The 21269-nt window shown below is 40.9% G+C and overlaps 1 protein-coding gene across 3 annotated transcripts in view; it reads left to right on the forward strand.

Annotated features, from left to right (window-relative positions):
* Positions 1-902: 902 nt before the first annotated feature.
* Positions 903-21269, forward strand: part of LOC111249573 (proto-oncogene tyrosine-protein kinase receptor Ret-like) — a 66203-nt gene continuing 45836 nt past the window's right edge. For all 3 annotated transcript variants that reach the window (XM_022803590.2, XM_086984186.1, XM_086984190.1), the window contains exons 1-2: positions 903-1675; positions 4731-4958. In XM_022803590.2, the coding sequence (XP_022659325.1) occupies positions 4838-4958 (121 nt within the window). In that variant the 5' untranslated portion in view covers positions 903-1675; positions 4731-4837. The remainder of the gene's footprint in view (positions 1676-4730; positions 4959-21269) is intronic.

A 21269-nucleotide genomic window follows, 5' to 3' on the forward strand; every position in this document is an offset into this window, starting at 1 on the left:
ATTATAGTGTGGTGGTGAACTTTTTGTTTACTGAAAAACACAGGGACGCATCCTAAAATGGTCTAGGCGCGAAGATGGATGGCCTTCGCTTTGTGTTAGAAGCCAACTCTGTGAAGCAACAAATAGCGGCAGTAACGAAACATTCATGAACTCCCCTTTGCAACAAACAAAAGTCAAAACCCAAAACACTGTGTGCCAACCATTGTGGGTCATTCCTAGGATACTAGATTACAAAGATCTACGCTCTTTCTGCTTAGTAAACGTGCATATCAGTATATACACGTATAATGTGTATAGATCTTTAACGCACCAACATTTGCGTATTTTAAGAAAGTGATAATCCGAAATTGATAGTTAATTCAAAGACTGGTCAAAAGGGTCGTCGGACGAATATTTGGGTGTATCAGTTGTATTTTCTATAAAAACATTTCTAATCGCATCACTACGAGGGCTAGATCGTGTCAAGCGGGTTCACTGGCGGTAAAATTTAAACAGGCTTTTTTTTTTCACTTGCATTTGTATCTGGGGCATCGAAACGAAAATGCTAAAGAAGAAATCTCTTCAACAGTGAACAGAAGCGAATCTTCCACTACTTTTGTATACCCGACCGTTTCCACATATGCGTATTAGTTTCGGAGCCCACGGCTGGTTATACGCAGATATGTATCAATCGTGTACTGAAGCAGGCGGATGGCGATGGCACGCAAGCTTTCGCGCTCTGTTCTTTGCACCTGATGCTGCCGGGTAGAATCGGCTCGTGCCTGGTGTTCGGTTTGATTTGGTCTGGAACGGCCTTCCCGGGTGATGGCGCCGCACTCTCTCCTCGACTGGGAAGGGACGTCTCTTCCCGGGCAGGGAGAGGGCAACGCGCGCGATGCCCCTAGTTCACATCAGCAGCAGCTCGAAATCGTCGCCGGCTACAGAGCGCGCAACCTCCGTAACCCAGGCAAGCCGAACGACGCTATCTAGCGAACAGCCCGGCCAGTTAAGCAAACAATCACCATAGCCATCATGCTTGATGGGTTATCACTTACGTAATTCCGACTACGCGAACTCTGGGTTTCTAGCTTTCTACCCGCTCATTACTCGTACGCGGACAAATATACATAGCACATTCAATATGTCTGAACATTGATCAGCATATAGAGGCGTAGAAGTCCGTTTTGTCCAACCTCAGCAAGAATTATGTGGCTACAAGTGGTCGATTGATTGATTGATCGACTACTGGATAGCTGGTTGTTTCGAGCAGATCGAAAAAAATGAACGGAATAAAAGCTGTGCACTAACCGTCATCGACAGATGCGTTGCTTTCCTTTCAAATACACAACACCAACAACTATCTGATTTCAGTTACTGCTGGACATTGTATCGTTTTCTCACGGTTAATATACTAAGAAAAAAAAAACGATGTGCGCGTAACATAAAGGACAACCTCTATCGCTGTGCTATCGATGGTGGTGTTTTATTAGTGAGCGATCTTTGGAGTTAAGTAATTCATTGAAGGATTCGAGGATCAAGTGCTTCATATATTTATTGCTTATGATTTTGACTCCCATTGTTAGCGAGTGATGGTGTGACAATATGAAGTCGAAGGTGAACAAATTAGTGTTAACTCAACTTTTTGGTAATAGCAATTCGACGGATTACGACTATCATCAGCGAATCGGAGTGGTTTGTACGTATCTAACGAAGGCTTGACACAGTACTGTTTTCAGTCAACAACAAATACAATTTGTTGTGTATAGTTGTTGTCCTTTTGTCTAACAAGGATGACTGTCTATTTGGGACTTGCGACCTTCGTGCCGAGGTCAAGTGTACTTCATACTAGAAAACAGATGGACACTAATGTTGTATAACGTATTTTGGATTCATATTCAATAAAAAAAATTGCTTAGCCGGAGAAGTGGGCCTCTTGAAACAGTGCTTGTCTCACACGGGTATATTACGGATGCGGTGTTTACTGTCAGCCCCTCTCGCAATAACTTTCACACTGATGTTCCAACAGACTACGTGTAAATGAAAAAAAAAAAAAAAAAAACTAGCGCCACAAGAGTAAATATATTTCATATGGATAACCTTTTCCACAAAATGTTCGTAGAGCTCCAGGTTCGAGCTATCAGGTTATAAATTAATAAGCAAATGGATGATTAAAGTTCCTTCAACAGCGGTTATCTGCTAGCTGTTTCATGACGTACTGGCCTCAAAAAACAAAAAAACCCTCTTATTATTAAAGTGTTTCCTAAAAGCAGAATACGATGCGCGTTTCATTAAAATTTGTATGGGCTACTGCTTTTATCAAAAAAAAAAAAAAAAAAAAAAGGTAGATGTCTTGCAATTGACATGTTCTAATATGTGCGCCGATCAGATATTGAAACATGTAAAAGGTCAATATTATCTTTTTGTTTGTTCTAATTAATAATTAAGATACTTTGTGTTTCGTGTAAGGTATATTTCCTAGCACGGGATGCTTTGGACATTTTTTTAGAGGCGTCGTTTGCGGAAACCTCGTTGCATTTTCTGTCGACTCACTAGCCAGGTGCATAAACTTATGCATAACCTAGGCCTCTATAGAATTGTAGGCACACTACTATTTCAAGAAGGGATTTGAAAATCTTATTTACGAAGCCAAGCCGAAAGGAGCCAGGAGGCTTTGGATCGGGATGCTTCACCTTGGCAAATGATACGAAGGTAGTTCGTCGATATTCGTTACTCTATACGAGTACATATCCCTGTCGCTCCATTATCTTATGTATAATAGGAAATAACCTTCGGACGAGGTTGCGCACTCGGTACGAACCTAAACGGTTATTAGACACTAACAGTGACTGATCAGAGCTTAGATAAAATACGGATATTAAACGATAGCAAGAACACAAAACGCGACAAAATAAGCTTTGATGTGTGTATGTTTTAATGGAACGAGCCCCCAACTCTTTTGGACCACTCCATAGTAAACCGAAACATTCCTTTCTATACTGTCATACTTTATAGACATACTTTTTAGGGTGTAGCGTACACGCTTGATTTCAGTTCCATAAAAGTTTTTTAACGATTGAACTACCAGCCAGAACAAAAGTATGTAGAAATAGCTAGTCTATGAGTGGGTTCAGGTTATTTGAATCAAGTTAATTCTCAGTAGCTAGTCCGTATATTGACCAATGCTATTCCGATTATACGATGCGCCTGCCGAGTTTACATCGGAGATGTATCACAGATTACGGGCTTTATCCCATCACTCTGGTGCGGTTTCAGTAATCGACAAAGTTAGCAGTAAGCTTGTTCGTACCTAACTCGGATATACGTGGCTAATCCAATTCCGTCCTCATTGTTCACTCACTCACTCACTCACTCACTCATTCACTGTTGGCCTGAGGGTCTATAATTGAGACTACTCCAACCTGAGCTATCACTTGCGTACATAGTATAGTAAATGACTAGGCTTTGCACTCATTGACTGATTCGAATGCAGTAAGGTTTCTTTTATTATAGCTGTTATTCAAGAAAATTTCAAACAGTCAAAGGTATTATACATCTGGTTATTTGTATAGGGATGGGCCACTTTTCTATTGGCATTATTTGCATTCTAACGTAAAATTCACGTTGGGTCCCAGCGGGTCTACACTGGTGGCGATATATGTTCTCGCGTGTATACATGTATAAGTAAGTTAACTCTAGAACAAGTTTTTTGTATCCGTCAATCGGATAGACATAGACGAGAACGCTCGGAGAAACGTTCCACTATTGTATCATAGCGTATTACGAGGACACACCTACAGAGCAGTAATGTTTAACGCTGTCGCAATTGTGGAAGCCGATAAGAGTCTGCATCTGCATTTTTATATAAGGACGACTTGCTTTACGCACTAAAGATTACACACAACTCAGCTCCCACCAAAATAGCTATGCAATAAAATGGTAAATGGTATCGAATCCGGTAGTGTTCGTTCTAGGCCAGGCATATTAAGTTGTGGTTGCTTAACTTACATTAATGTTAGAGCTTATACTGCCAAACGTGCGCCAAATTCAGTTCGAACGGGTGGGTACACGCCTCGACGACGGTGACCATCTGCATTAGATTTGCAATAGCGGCCCATTTATTTGATGACCTCTAATGTCTCTCTGGCTATGGTGCTTATAATATGATACGTAAATTAGACAATTATCCTTTACGGATTACGTGTTTGTAGCTCGGTTAATCCGTAATCCGGCTCCGATGTTACACAACTAGTGATAAGCAAAAGTAAACCTTTTTTTTTATTTACTTTTTTTTTTATTTAATTACAATTATGCAACTCAAGTCTGTCTGGTTAAGTTCTTGGATGGAATTTCACTGTGGGCCTTTATTTGTCGGATAAGTAACAAACATCCAAGATGATCGATTCTAAAATACATTTATGTCATGCAAAGTTATCTATACGTACGGGATGATTGGCATATCGTTTGCTTATAGTGGCATCCAAAAAAACTGAATTTACGTTTAGTGGATGAGGCATTTTTTATGGAAACGAACGATATCGTAATTCTGAACAGACTGTCATTTGTCCTACTATCTTCTAGCACTGGCAGGTGGCACAATCTTTCAGTGGAGTTTCCCTGTCCTGAGTAAAATTAGTTTTGCATATTAATTTGAGAATACCAGTATATTCCTGTGTTATTTTGCACCTTGTCCTTGTTTATAGTTTCTGTTACTATTTTAAACACCCTAATCTTCATATTTTGTAATTTTACAGTGAAGATGTTCGATTTCAACTAGGCTGTCTCGATATCGTCGGATGGACCTACTTGCTAGTTAACATAACTTAACGAAGTGGCGTTATCTAGTGGACCTGCGGCAAGAATGTGGACGTTACACGTCCTATTATCTCTGGCGTTCGCTGTGTCCTTATTCGCTCTGGGCCAGCAATCCTCCGGAGTACTACCTGAATCTCAAGATGGGCACACATTATTAAACAATACTGGTAAGTCTAATAGGTAATACTCAGTATTCAGCGCAACTACGTCATTTATACTATAGTTTGTGTGTGGAACAAGACAATCAAGCGAGAATCAAATACTCCTGAGATAACGCTGTTTATTGGACGAATGGCTGACTAAAACTGTTATACGCTTTTGCAGGGATATTCCGACAAGTTTTTGGCGTGCCTTTATAGATAATTAGCCATTACAGTATAACTAAAAATAAACAAGGTAACATCTAAACACAGTAATAAATTAACATTTTAGAAAAACAAAACATTATTTAATATATATATATATATAGTATAACATATTATAAAAAAACGTATAAAGTATGAGATATGCCTAGGTGTATGGTAGTAAAAACTATCCTAATGAAGAAGCTCCGACTTGGTAAGCGACCACTGATCGAAGCCGAAAGACTTCCGGTCCTTTCAGCTGTCCTGATTTGATGTAGTTAAATTAGCGCCGCAAAGGCTTATAGTTGCTAGTTTTATAGTGTCACCATAGCGCAATATTTAACACATGTATCATTATATGCAATTTGGCTGGTTGGATACGTCTAGCCTTTAAGAATTGAAAGTGCAGAATGCAAGCGCAGATTTAGATAGAAGTTATCGAACCATTTAACATAAACTTCGTACCTGATAAGGTGCATAAACGGACCCCGGTAACTGATGTGCACCCTTATCTGAGATGCACGTTGCCGTCCAGGCACAACTTTTTTTCTTACATTCGTTTGATCTCGTTCAACTTCTTCAAATACCCAATTGATGTATCAATATAGGAGCTATTAAACACCGGTCCAAAGAAAACCAGGTAGTAACTCTGTTGCGATGTGATTTCGGATGTGTAGATGCGTTTACGATTGGCTATGGACGTTGAGAGATTGAAAAATAGGTACTGCATTTATAAGGCGTTTAAGCATGACTTGTAGTAGTTTTGCTCAGTTTTTTGTCTAAGAAAAAAACCAACTGTAAGATAATTTCCATAATTAAAAATAGTGAAATGCGCGATGAATACTAAGTGCAGTTAAGTGTTGCAGGACCTATGGATGCAGTGCGCTTACGAATACAGACCTTTTATGTGATGATTGTCGTGCACCGAAGGCTTGTATCTTGCATAAAATCAAACATTATTTCGCGGAGTCGTAAACCATTAAGCCGCCAAGAAAGCCAAAGCTATAGAGTACTTGAATTACTCTATAATAATTCACTAAAAATCCTCACTGGAACAATACGATAGATCTATCACATTGCTTCAGCGAGGAGTCTTAGTAATATATAGCTAGTTGCACAGATCATACGTGTCTGCGGGGTATGACATGCATGTCGGTTTCTGGAAATTGATCGGCCTACTATAGGTATGAAAGAAAAGTGTGTGGATTTGTATATGTGCACTTAATAGCAACTTCGTCAATAGGTATTACGAGCAGGACGATAACGGAGTGAACTGGGATGCGAACGAGATAGTCGCACAGGGTGCCAGAGGTTCGCCTCCGGTTGGCAGACCTTCCACGCTTTGCGAAGTAGTCTTTTGACAACTGACTGATCAGAGGTGCAGCTTCTGTGCCGTTTCCGTTGACGTCGCCACGTTAGCCACCGAGGTCACGTGAAAATAGCACTCAACCCTCACGGTCACGCTGACACAAAGGGGCAACGTAACAAGTGTCCCGTAGACCGAGCCCAGAAAACAACAAATTTTTACGTCTGAAGAACTTGACCCTAGTCTGACACATTTTGTCAGGTAACTCTTAACACTGACAGCGGTTTGTCTTAGGAAACGTTAAATAACTGTAAGCAGCTTTATTCTAATCATAAATAATCTACATCATCATTTTACTATTATAAATGATGAAACATTCAAAATTATCTCTAAATTATTTTATAAATATTAAAACATCAAAAATTAATCCACTCTGACGACCCGAATAGATGCGTGCATAAGTTAACATCAGGTTGCCGTCATTATGAAATGTTACTGCTGCTCGCCACTCTTCTTGTTACATACATTACATACACGCTAAGCGCCGTTTACCTCGAGCGAAAGATACCATCGTGCATGAATTATATGCGAATCACCCAACCTATCCGTGTGAGATGATACTGCGCCAGTTCTTAACTACACTCGGTAGTTCTACCATATTATTAAATAGTTTGTAGGCCGTATGAAGTGTAAAAGCATTGTTTGCGTTATATACACAGGGTACGGATCTAAGTACACGCACGTATCTGCGAGGTACTGTCAGAGTAGGCTTCGTGTTTTATGTCTAATTAAATCTTGCCGTAACCCTTATAGTTCTCATAACTGCTCTTTTGTCGTTACGTCAGCAGCGATTTAATGAAGCGCGATCCTCAATATTCTACAATGCGCTGCGGCGTCATCGAACAAGCCGAGCGCTTGTTCGTCCACGTAGAGACAAGACACGTATTCTTTGCGTGCGGGCAGGCAAAGTAGTTCCGATAAAAAAAATTGCTACTGTCCACTCTGGTATTGTTGCTGCTTTTAGAAAATGGGTCATTTTTCTTAGTGGTGCCGATGCTTACATGTGTGCAGTACACAAAGACAGGGCCCAACGTTATCAGTGATGTAAATGGTGCGCCCAAGAGAGAAGCAGATATGTTTGATCTTCCCACTATGAGGGTACTTGCGCCAATTCCACACGTATAAAGGAAGACATAGCTGCATCTGTTCCTCGGTAAAAGGAACGCAGGATCCGATGCACTATATAGGGCAGATCGCGTGTAGAGAGCATCCTTTTGGATAGTAAATCCTATATGAATCTGAAGTCGGATATACCTCAAGAAGGTGTGAATAGTAATAATTGGAGGGTTGGAAGGTTTCGCAAGTGCTTGTGTCCGCCAGGTACGATGCCTTTATCACAGTCCGTTATTCGGCTGCTACAAAAGTCCTAAGACAAACACTTTGTTTACGTGCGCTTATTTTTCACTGGCATATTCGTTTCCGAATGATGTTATAACGTATTGGTGTTTTAGTTTTAGACTCGACACACAGAATGCTCTGTAAACTGTAACGAGCTATAAACGAACGCTTCGAGATAAATCGTGGCCAGGTGCATCGGTCACGTAAATCGAATTTGTATAATGCTACGCGGTACGCAAGGAAAATCGATTTATTTGAAGTATAAAATTAACCAGCGCTAATGACTTGAATACAAAGACATAAGCATTCAACCAGGGAGGCATCACCAATAGGTGCTTTTAATTTATAGTCATGAAAGAATCGTAAGAGAACAAACATATCCAGGCCAGGTGGTCTGCTTAGCCACCATTTGTTTAGCCTCCTTGGTGGCCTGCTCTCAACCTATCTTGCTCCTAGACGATTGATGGCCTCTTTCGGGCCCTTTTGAAAGCTGTCTGAGGACGACATATCTGCTGTTCGGTGGTTGCCAGTGATAGGAAGTTTGGAAAAGATAGGTTACTGCTTTTTCCTAACTCTGTTTGCGAAGCCGTCGTCAAAATCTACGCGTCGTTTCATCAGTGGGCGGAAAAGTTCGCCGTTTGGAAAGTAGCGGATAGCTGAATGGGTGTGCTATTGTGCTTGAAAAGAACGAGGTCACGAAGCAATGGCTGTTGGTACATTCGCAGATTCAACTATCTTCGAATTCCCTTCAAGTTGCCAACTTTAGGACGCTGCTTGCTGTTTCCTGATGATCTTCTGGTGCAAATTTTTGCGTTTAGCGTGTGATATGGGCTACTGACCCATAAGATAATGCGCTGTCTAGGTAGAACAAATTTTCCCTCAGGCACGATCGGCAACTTTACGTTCAAATAATTATGTAATGACGTGTAATGTGCTTTCTCTGTGATTTTATTATTCCACAGTTGATTAACACAACTATTCAAAAAGTCATTGCCATTTCGTTCCTACAACAGGCCGCAGCCTACTGTTTCGACGGTGTTATAGTATTTTTTCTTTAGTATAACGGTTTAGAAAGCCTTTGGAAATGTTTTTTTCTAATGCGTTTTTATCCGAAGGCGAGCAAACGCAGTGGTTAGGTTTTTTTTTAAATCAAATTCTCAGTTAGAGCATGCGGTCTTTCCGTTCTGTTTACGGCTTCCGCGGTCCCTGTAGCTCTGGGTCGTCGCTCGCCAAGGACTATTAGCAAAATTTTCCAATGTTACCTTTCCGGGCGTCTCACAAATTCATCATCAAACAGGCTAATACAGTCATGTCTAAGTTCGGTTAGCCAAAATTCATGGTGGTCATCGACAGTACAGAATGCTTCGTAATAGTGATTACCTTGATTTTGATTTGCGTATGCATGTTGCTTTTCAAATGCCAAAATTACGTGTCATCTTTGCCATTTACAGAAACCTTTTTTTTTTTTTAGACAAATCTGACCACTGACGCAAACAGCCGCTAAGCGACAACTGGGCATCTAACATCGATGACATTTCACGGGACGCGTTCGCAATTGTGTTACTAATACTTTTGGCGAGTAATACCATTTTTATGTTGAGGCTGAAGACTTTTTTGGACTACCTTTGCACTTAACACAATTTCGGTTGCTTGCGAGTTCAGAGGCCAGTAAAGCAGGGTCGTTCTCCAGTCGCGCTGATGGTGAAAGAACGAGTACTCCTGGGGTGTTCTATCTCATAGACTATCAAGGGTCCTGTATGGAATTAAATTAATAAATATTGGTATACCCGATCGTTTCGGCTATGAGGCCAATAACATTGCCAAATTTTATGCCTATACTCTGATTCAAGTGGATAAGTATCCTTCTGAACTTTTGGGTTCGGTGAGGACTCGGAAGCTGACCGAACCAGCAAAAGGAACTTCCTTTATTTTTGTATCCACGAGAAAGGCTGTGAACTGCGGGAATATTACGTTACGTACTCCTTAACACTGTTTCAAAATATCTATCAAGGTTATTGCTGCACATGGCGGCTATTAACTAGGTTACTTTGGTTAGATAAAACAAAAAACACTGTTATTGAATAAAGAATAGATTCTGCTCTTTGAAATCAAGCAAATGCTTGAATTTGAGGTGTCTAATCGACGAAAGAAACGAAACTTGTTGTAGTATTGACTGTAGTAATTGAAGACGCCTTGTTTTAGTATCAAAGAACATGCGAATTTGTGGGCTTCATGGCAAAGAATTCAAGAAAGAAGAAATGGGAAAGAACACGATTTCCCATGGAGCTTCAATGGGCGCGCATGTTCTAAACGAGTCGTGTACGTAAGTGCCTTTCACAGTGCGTGCTTATTACCCTAGCAACTTCGTCTTTGTTTACGGTAAACGAACGACCTACTAGTTTGTGTATTTTGTTGCATATGATGTTTCCTGTAAAAATAATCTTCGTTTGACCGGCAGTACGCGCGAATACCTTTTCGCGCTTATTGTTAAATCCAGATTTTGATGGGAGCTTCAGTCCTAGAATCGAGCCTAAAATGCTCTCCTTTGCCGCATACAACATGAAGCAGTATCATTTATTACCACTGCTAATTACACCTCGTTCTCGATACGTTAGTTGTATATTGATTACCGTATTTGATCCTTGTCGCTAATCAGTTGGCCTTAGCGCGCGCAGGTGGTCTACAGCCTGCTATTTTGCGCAGACTGTTCAAAAAGGAATAGCAATGAGATAGTGCAATGAGGTTACCACTAATATCAAGCATCGAGTATGATACCCATTCAGGAAATACTCTTTGGCAACGCTCTTGGTATTGCCATGACGGTGTTTCGTCAGATTGTTGACGGCTTAGTTTGTCGGTCCCGAGGTAATAAGCCACCACTGGGAGGCCTGCCTGACTGTCTGCGTGACATTGGATTGTCAACGCGTGTAATGTTATGTTCGCAAAATGCTGCCCTTTCTGAGGTGTTGTCGCGTGTGTGCCTAGCCTACCGTTGTCATCGTCGACCAATTAGAATACTCCGCAGAGGCCAACCTATTGCAACTGTTTGCTACCTGCAGCCGAATAGCAGCCGCTCCACGAGATGGTAGAAGCGAATCCCGATAGTATAGGCAGCCTGACTAGTGATTCGATAAGCGCTCAGAGCTATTAGCTAGAGTGTCGTCATAATAGAATATGCCGTGTCACAGAGGAGGAACCTTTCTGGCGGCTGGCGCTCGGATGAAGCTACTGAGACGCACGGCCTATCTCAGATAACTGTACTATGTTAATATTGCAGCCTAATAAAATGTGTACAATAGATGAAGGAAGAGGGCAACGACAAAAGCCACATCGTCCTCATGACTGAGGTGTGAAGCGGAGTTTTTTCGCTATTGAGAATTTTACAGTACGAAGAAGTCAAATACAAACTCAGTTCTCGGAACGAGTCTAACGCCTTCTAGCTATTGTATCAGTCACCGTCGGCTGGTAGCGTTGTCTTTGTGCGAACATTGACGTTTGCCCTATAGCGTTCCTCTCTAATAAACCGTTAAGCCGTTCCCGACATTTACTCTTTGGCGAATCAATATCGCCAAATTTACTAATATGTTCATACTGCTGACGCAACTGACTCACGAAAGAGTTATAACGATTAATATAACCGCGCATTACTTGCTTAATTTAAAAGATTTAGAGCGAATTTTTAATAAACCGAAAGATTTAATCTGTAGTAAGCGGAGCGTGATCGAGCTTTGCGGTTGTGCGAAAGTGGTATTCAAATGAGGTGCTGGAAAAATTGTACATTTGTTTCTTTTCAAAGAGGGTTTGGCAAATCCTTCTATTTCCTTACCTTTCCAAACCTTTTCGCGTGTGACCTTTTTTCAAAATACAGCCGCCCATTTAAAGAGCCCGAATTGCAATACTGCTATTTTTCATCGACGAAAAAAAACAAGAAAGACGATGCGTCTTCTTCGAAGCAGGATGCATGTTTGCATAACATCAACATCACCATGAATGATGCAGTTTGTCCTTTTGTTAGTCCTGCCAGCGGTCTGCAGCGCTTCACACAAGGCTTACAATTCACCAACAAGCTAATAACGGTTTGAAAGGCAGTAAAGGATAACTGCCTTAATGGGGAAATGTGTTTTGAATTTATCTCTAAAATTGGTTGGAGATGCATGCGCTATATTCACATATCTATATAGAGCCAGACATCGTCCCTATCTATCTATCTACCGAAGTTCGATGCCAGTGGCAAACAGACGTGCAAACGTGCAACACGCGCATGCCAGATCTAAATAACGATGTTTGGTATTTTGTCGAATCAATTTTTCGAAAGACGAACTGCCCAAAACGTTTAGTGAGTAACCTGTTAATACAGAGCACTCTCCTAATACGCTACTCCAGAAACCATGAATCAGTATTTTATGCTTTACGTATACATGCATTTTTGTAACAAATCGAGTGTCATTAACATAAACATACAGTATACACATATAAACGTACTTAAATGTATATAAAGAACAGTTTTAATCGCTACGGCCGTATATTAATTACGAACGGCTTCGTTAAACCTAAATTATCATATCGGTAAACACGAACTCTTATACTAGCTAACCTTTCTCCCGTCTAGACTCGAAGCGGCACTGATAGGTATCTTTAAACGTGAGCCTACAGTTCGATATTGTCACTCTCTATATAGAAATTACCATAGTTTTTTTGGCACGCGGTACATTTCGTTCATGTACTTAAAATCAAATGCATACATAAAGGCAACACGGGCTAGAGTAAGGCAACTCGTAACTATTTCAGTCATCATGGCCCTTGATCCGTCCTCGTTTATTTTGAGTTCGGTTTTTTGGGAAGCGGACATAGGGTTCGTTCATTTCCTGCTGTACTTTACCAGCGAAGAATGAGTGGCGTCAGGAGGCACGCCCGCTCTTCTTTTCCTCACGACGGACAGAACAGGAGCATAGCAATTGAAGTGTGTACGGGACAACTCTCTGTTCGTGGTACCCCTAGCGGTTTAGAGATTATTTAGTTTGCAACCGCCAAGACCCGTTTCGACTGATCACCACCTAAAATTGATTATGACGATGGATCAAAACTAGCACTTATTTACTTTCGTTTAGATTTTTCTCATTGATATTTTTTCATTAGCAGTTTCAAGGTACGGTTTACATGGTTTAGTTCAAATGAAATGTAACGATAAACTAAGTATTGCAAAAAACGTACCTTTTGTAACAGGACGAGTGGTGTTTTTTAAACAATTTCGTCCAATAAGGCGCTCGCAAAGTTCACCAAAATGATCTCTTAAAGTGGTGAAGAACACCTCTTCTGGGCTGCGTGAAAGCTGGTAGTATTTTTCTATTCATTAAGATCACCTGAAATGAAAATAGAGTTCGCATATAATTTAGGAAAATGACTATATAATTTAATTGTAAAATTAATAAACTGATGAATATTAAAACTGATAAACACAAAGCTGATGATAGAGACGAAGCAGCCAGGGTTAACAGCTCTATAATGGCAATCATCAACTTGCGCTCCACGTGCATCAGAAGTGTTGACTCGACTTTCGATTATTTATGTTATGAGTAGCTATGATAGCGTGCGGCGGACATCCTCTTTCTCCATCCCGAAGCGACGCTGTCTCGAAAACAGTGGTTGCTGCCGTCCTAGTCCAAACATTGCGGTTTTGCCTTAGCCCATCCCTGTAGCTTTGCCGTCCATATCTTTGCTAGCAAGTGCAGGCCCATTAATCGAAACAAAGGAGTAGGTTCAGCCTAATTTTACAATAATAAATCGATTTTTCCAATCTTTCCAGCTCATAACCATAAAGGCTGACACATCATTTGCTGCCAACCGACAGACTCTATGGTAGATTCTCTAGCATCTCTGATAGATAAAATAACGTGTACCTGTTCACCGGGTTCAGTGTTGATAGAATTATCGACAGTGTCTAGTAGTCCTGCACTTCTTCCTGAGCTTCTGTCTTCTTTGAGAGTAAGATCTTAGTAAGGCCAGTTTTGACATTTTTTTTTTATTCGCTGGCTACGTGGTTCTACTTCAGATCTGTGGTTCAATGTTTGCCGACAACCGAACCTGCAGTGGCTCACTTTTTTACGGCTTCCTCAGTTATATGAGTGACTGGATGTATTCTTGAGGGCTTCCATCGTTGCCAGTATAAACCTGGGTCTCCATCGGCATTACTTCCCGCTTATTCTTATTGTCTCTGTTTGATAATTGCAGTTTTGTAATAACCTGCCTTCGCATTGATCTTCATTGAAGTTCGCGAATTAAAAAGTAACATTTGGTTACGTTAAGATCGCTTCCTGAAGCCAAGAAAGCTGATACAGTTTTACTGAATTGGTTTCACCTTTCGGTCAGTGTGCTAAATATACATGCGCCGATAGGACACGGGCGTCATCGTCACAGGGATTCCGATAGCCTGTATATATATGTATATATATATATATATATATATATGTATATATACATAATATATATACATATATAACATATATAGATGTATGTATGTACGGCTAACGAGATATCTCACCTTAGGACAGCGATGCAGTTAATTTTGTTTATCTGAAGCCCGCTCGAAAAAAGTTAGGTGTGGTGCTTGTGCGTCTGAGCCTGGAAACGAACGAGAACCGTATTTCGAAAACATAATGCTCACGCAAACTATTGATGTTAACGATAACGCCCTGTTACCGTTCGCTCGTCTGTTGCATGGCCGTAACGCGTTGTTGGCTACATCTACATCGTTCAATAGAGTTAGGTGACTCTCCATCAAGGCGATGCTGCGGACAAGGGAAGACACGATGTCATCCAGGCAGACGTTCGACTCATTATTGATTTTATTCGAAAGTACGATGTTGAATATTGATGAAACAATACCTAGAACAGTTAGTTGTTTGCGATTCTTCAAAGCGATGTCGATTAATTGTGGTCACGTCTCGCCCCCCAGGGTTGACGCTAGCCATTGAGCGTGTTATACATCTCAACTCTTTGACGCTCTATTGTTTACATTTTACGAAGAAGAAGAAAATCCACTTAAGCTGGATTTCCAAATCGTATTTGCTGGTATGTACTGCTCTATCGTGGAAGGCTGTTCATGTTGCCGAGGCCTTAGATGGGTCGCAAAAGTTTGACTGATACCACTGAACATATTACGTAATTACATCAAGAAAATACAACCCTAGAGCCTATTTCTAAAGCATTATGAAGCCTCTAATAATGAAGTGCGAAACGTTTGATAAACTCACACCTTATCCCATATTTTGTTGTTCTATATTTCGAGCGATCCTTATAATTGTTGAACTAGCCGGATTTATTGAACAATATTGTGTCACTAACCTCACTCAGCCCTACGAACATAGACAGTGGTTTGTTTATCAGCTCGTCGTGACAGCATAAGAACATTTGATACTATAGTATACTATAATCATTTACATTTAAGACACGTTACATTTACTGATGGCTGACTAATACTACAGAGTGCGCACAACTGATCGCTTTTCGGCGACTATCCTGTTTTTAAAGAAGCTCTCTCCTTCAAAGAATTTACTCAATGGTGAAATGGTGATGCCATTGTTATTTTATTGAAGTTCCGAGTATCTGGCCGCATCAACATCGGTTTTTCATTTTTGCACGCAAACGTTTCAAAGGGTGAAAATATGAATGTTTTTGTGAACTGAAGGTCATCAAAAGTATTCCGACGAAGAGTCTCCCTTTTGACCGCGCCATATGTGTAAAAGCTTTTATATGGTAAGGCTTTTATAAGGCTTTATTTTTATAAGGTAGCGCAAGTCAATATGATTCCACAAATAAATCTGCCCAGAGCGCTGTTTATCTAAATGGCAAGAGGATAAACCTGATATGTTATCTTCGATGAGGTACTGTTCTTTTCTACATATATACGTTTTAAGTATTACAGGTGCAATTCTAAGAATGCCATAACTATTTCCGTCTATTTCTCGTGCTTCGTCCGTGGTTGTATTCCACATCCCATGGGACGCACTCGAAGGCTATCAAATTAGTTGCTGCTGAAGCTCTTCTAACGTAGTGCTGAAGTTTCATTACCGACTAAAATCATTTTCTACAAAAGCGGAACGCCTCTAAATGAAGGACATTCCAACAATCGTGGAGTACGGCATTAACTTCCGATCCATGCATTCACTCTGATACGAAGGATGGTTTACCTCATAGCGAGGCTGCCCCGGTCCAGCCTTTTAGGATTTATTGAATGAGGCTTGAGTATACCGTGCCTATACGAGTGAGGCGTCAATCGTCGAGCCTCTCGATTTATCCATAGCTTTATTCAAGTCGTTTATGTTCAATCGACGCCGACAACGAGGTAGAAAAACGAAGTGGCTTGCCGTGCCTGAAATCACAGTTGAACTTGTACGAAGCTTTTCAGTCTAGAGACAAGCCTAATAAACGTGACTCTGGTTCGTCTCGATCCACAAGTTAATAATGAGGCGCTAGCTACGGAAGTCTGGCTAACCACGATTTGTCGTGTGTTCGTTATTTTTATAATTATGAAACTATATTGCTTTGTCATATACGACGCAATGAATACTCGCACCTCACCGAGCAGATGTCTAGCATCTGATTCCTCTGATTCGTGAGGGTTTACAGTTAGGTAATTCAAGTACTCCCAATTGATTTTGAGCTAAGGTGACAGGTCGGCTTCATTTCAAGGGACTTTTTTCACCCTCAAAAGAAGTTATCTGCCCTTATTCACGTCGTTTGAAGATTTCGTGTCCGTATAAATCATCGTTTTCCGTGCACGGCATAGCCGACGCCGATTTACAGGGTTTCGTACAATTATTAGTAATCAAACCGCAGTCTTAATTGGCAGTTTCGTTGGTCGAGAATTTGTTTCATCTGGATCACATTTGCCGCATCAAACTCTATGGAAGCTCCTTACCTACTAGTAGCAAGCTTCAGCCTGCGCTTCTTTATTTCCTGTTAGCCATCGGTCGAAAACAACAAAACAACAACCTAGACATAATCTTCGTGATTTGATCATGCTCTGCGTATTTTGTCGTTAGCATATCATCGACATACACGGCCAGACGGCGACAGAGCGCAATAAACAAGCTGCTATATGGTGCAATCGAGTTCGGAATAGAGCTGGCAAAGTTCAAATAAGTTGTTTGTGCAGTGAGGTAAGTTCACAGGAAAACAGGACGATATGCAAGCAAAAGCCTGAAAGTAACTACGTGCTTCGGAAAAGGTCGTTGTTAGACATTACTATTATTACCAGTGATGGCAAGAAAGCTACGAACGATGCGATACACCAGTAAGTGAGGATAGGTCTGTGACTTTGAAAAAAAAAGGCTTCCAATTTGAGACATTCTAATGAGATGGACTGACTATTTCCGCACGAAAGGCTTCTGGCCACAAGTGGTACGACCACATTGACTTGACTGTACGTGTGTCAGAACGAACGAGATACATATTTACAACATTTGACAACGCCACCAATAGAGTGAAACATTGAAGACAGAATTTTTGAATCAGGTTTGTTCAAAAGCTATAGCGTGAACCTCAAAAGAATTATCACAAGCTACCGTAATCAAAAACGGCAACATATGGGCCTGTGCTATTCCGGTGACAGCTAGACGGTTGCCACTGGTAACTGAGCATGACTTACCCCTATATTTGTCAGGAAGAAATGGAAAGAGATCCCGATGCCGCCAATAAGCAAATAAGAATGAAGCATAAGTAATTTTGGATATTATGGTACTCCAATCTTGTCTCGTTGAAAAAACAGCGGTTCTGCGAGTCTTCAGTGTACATCAAGGTAAACTTCCTGGCTGCAAGTTAAATGGTTTAATAGTAGAAAAATTTCCCGGTCTCGGAGTCATTTAGATATTCAGTAAAATGTGGTCAGTAGCGAACTATGCAACAAATGCTCTTAAAAGCAGAAAACCCATTTTCTAAATGGCATGATAACATTATCCACTGATTTTTCCGCCAGTTAGCCAATAACTCGCTAAAATACAGACAAGAATAAAGAAGCAACATCTTATAATCTCCATGCTCATCGTATCGCCTTAGCTCTTTCTGCTTGTTCGTATCGTGCATAGATTATCCTGAGAAGATAATTATTGAGTTTCGATGTGATAATTAGATGCCACTGGACACCACCGCTGTTTTTCCTTCATTTTTTTTCTAGAATTAAGACAGACAGGCAGGCAGGCACGCCGGCTGGCTAAATCTATCTCACCTTCGTAAGAGTAAAGTGGCTGATCATTTATCAAACGATTTCATTTGTACTTGGCTGAGCCAGCGTGGAGACCAGTGACGTAACGTAACGTACCGCACATAAGGTCAATCGCCACTCCTGTTGGAAAAGTGCCCACCTTTTAAGAAACCGCCGTATTGTTTTACGCTTTGCTCATTTTTGGACAACTCGTGACCTGTCACGAAAAAGATGTCTAAACCCGAGAGGTTCGTCGGCTGGCGTAGTTGGCAACGGCTATTAGCTCTGCTTCAGATATGAATGAAGTAGTGGTTTCTTCTAGAACAAACGCAGTTCTTGAATGCAGTGCGATAGCCGGACCATGAATGCCGTCCTGGGCACTTCTTTGATCACCCTAGCTAATTGAACACAGATAAGTTTACCAAAGCTAGCATCTTACGCAACTGACTTATGTATAGGCATATTTTATGTACATACATGTATAGATAGTGGGAAAGCACACTACGAGGAATACCACTGTTGTGCTAACGGCGTACAATATACGTAACTACATAAAGTTAATTCGATGCTACAGCCTACGCATGCGCTTTGAAACAAGTGGCCAGATATCATCGTGTTTCTAGGTTAACTCTTAATATGACGAACTAATATCATAGCAACATCAGCTCAATTCAGGGTTCGCCGCAGCCGCCTCTATCTGGTATTTGTGTATGGATGTTTCCAAATATTGCTAGTTCCAAGCAACAGTACCATCACGTTTTATCTTCAATCACCATAACAATAACAACAGCTGGCCGTACGACGTAGTATGTGTCTTTTCGCTTGTGATCTTCTCATTCAAGGAACGGCTCCGCTCACGTTTCGCCAGCGGCAACACTCATAATTCAATAGGATCTACCTGTGTCTTACGAAAACGCCACCGCTAACTGCTGTCGTCATAAGCGGACAACGAGCGAGCGACAGGGACCACCCATCTACAACGCGTGTCTGCGTAGCAGCACTTGGAGAATATTGCTCAGACAGGATACGTAAAAGCGAGGGAGTTGGATTTGTAATCAGCGTTTTTTGAGAAATTCCTTTGCCAAATCCTCTGACACTTGAATTTCCGAGTTCGGTATTCTCTGTTGCCTGCAATGTTTGCTATTGTAATATTTTCAGTATTGTGTTTGTCGTTGTGAGGGCCATTATTGTTGACGCTATTGTTGGCACTATTCTTTCCGGTACAACGTTTTTACGCCTTTTCTGCTGCCTGTCAACGAGTACTCCCTTGGCTCGACGAAGGCCGCTGTTACCGTAGCCGCCATAGCGGCGCACCTTTGCGCTTGCAAATGGCCAATAATATTTCGACGGATCGCAAGGCAATGGCACTGCGCGCGGCTTGTTTACGAGCGTTCACAAAAAGAAGTTTCCTGAAGGAAACAAAGCCTGTGGATCCAGTAACAGTAGGGGCAAACTTTAACTACCGCTGCTACCACGAGGCAGCTTTTCTCCTACATAAAATATCATTTTGGTCTAATACTAAGGTCATGGCCTCTAATAGGACATGTTGTTTATGGCCGGACGAATAGATGTCCTGATCTATTAGCGTACGCTTTAAAGCAATCTACAGCAGTTGAGGCATGTACGCATGGAACAGTGCCCATAAAGAGGGCCTATGGTCTATGTATAATTGTAGCTCTTTACATTAAATGTGCCTTACGACGAACGAGTAGTCAGTAGCAAAGGTAGGTCCGCACAAATTTGTCGCATTATTGACTCTTGTGCATTTGCTGTTTAACGTCTGGTGAATACTACTAGACATTTATTATTTTAGCCCACTTTTAAGCCCGCAGATGAACTTCTAAGTTAATGCCAACGGCTTAGCGGGTTCGCTTTCCACAGTTGGGACTGTGCAGATGAGTACCTGAAATGACAATAATCAGGTGCTGATTTGTAGAAGTAAAAAAAAGAACGACGATAGCGGGCTAATAGCATCTCGAGCGTGACAATGCTGTGTTACACAAGATCCTTGCATTATTTTTTTTTTTGAAAAATCCTGCGATTACCCTGTGCCAATAGATTTCTACCAGCCAAACCTAAAGACGATGGTCGCAGAAGTGCATTGCAATATGCATCCGCGTATCGATTCTCTTCAAAACAAACGTCTTTCGCCAACCCCTAACGACAGTAAAACAATTAGCTGGAATAAAAGAAAGATGCGGTATCATACTTTTCTAGTTAGGTGAGCGGAACGACGGTTATCCCTTTGACGACCTTTCTTAAATCATTTCGCCTGCGATCCATTCGAATTTGTTATGTCGAACATTGGCTTTTGTTTTTGTTTGCGTAGGGTACAGCCGTTCACTGGGATTTTACACTAATCTTATTTTGTAATAAGTTGATAATATCTTATTATCCATCGTTTTCTTTGTGATCTAAGTGTTTTGCCCAGGTGAACTAAATGTGTGGAGCTTAGTAGTTCAAGGAACTATTATGTTGTTTTATGTTATGCGACGTGTACTACAGCTTACTGATTTAATGCACAACGGTCTTGCCCTAATCGTTATATTTGGAGTTCCGCTGTGTTGGAGGAAGAGGAAACCATATTATCTAGATGATAGTCAAATTTTGGAGCAATCATAAGGCCAAATGCCCGCTCCTTTTTTTATCGTTTCCGCGTAAAGCTATACTAGTATTTATCGTATTCAGATTATATATAAAAGAAGCGGATTTGATCATAATTTGTAATATGGATCACTTTTAAGAATAAGATGATGTATTTCTAAAGAAACTTCCGTAGCCGCACAATGCACACAATAGGTAAATCGTACGCAATCTTTCTAAACGGTTCAAGCCTGAGGCACGTAAATCTCACGTATGCTTGCATTGAAACGTATTAATGTAAAGGCACACGTTCGAGTTCAATTCTTTACTTAAGAGAGACATAGATAACACGTGGGTACACGTCTATGTCTGTGGTGAAGATAAAATGTTGATCTTTTTGAATGCATTGTTTTCTATGCGTGGATGTAGTGGTTTACGGCGTATAAATGTCCTAAAGAAGTCAAAACAGTGAGTTATAGACTCGGCGCGATTTTGACGAACATGGTGATAGAAATACAGGACCATTTAAAAGGACCGTCTTGTCTTCATTTTAATAGAGCATTAGCCGTTGAAGTATTCGTATTACGGTGCCATGTTTAGTAGAAGGATGAACAGCGGACATTATATCGCTTATAATTACAGTTGTTAC

This window comes from Varroa destructor, unplaced genomic scaffold (assembly GCF_002443255.2).
Source record: "Varroa destructor unplaced genomic scaffold, Vdes_3.0 BEIS01000001.1, whole genome shotgun sequence".
In the NCBI taxonomy this organism is placed as follows: Eukaryota; Metazoa; Arthropoda; class Arachnida; order Mesostigmata; family Varroidae; genus Varroa; species Varroa destructor.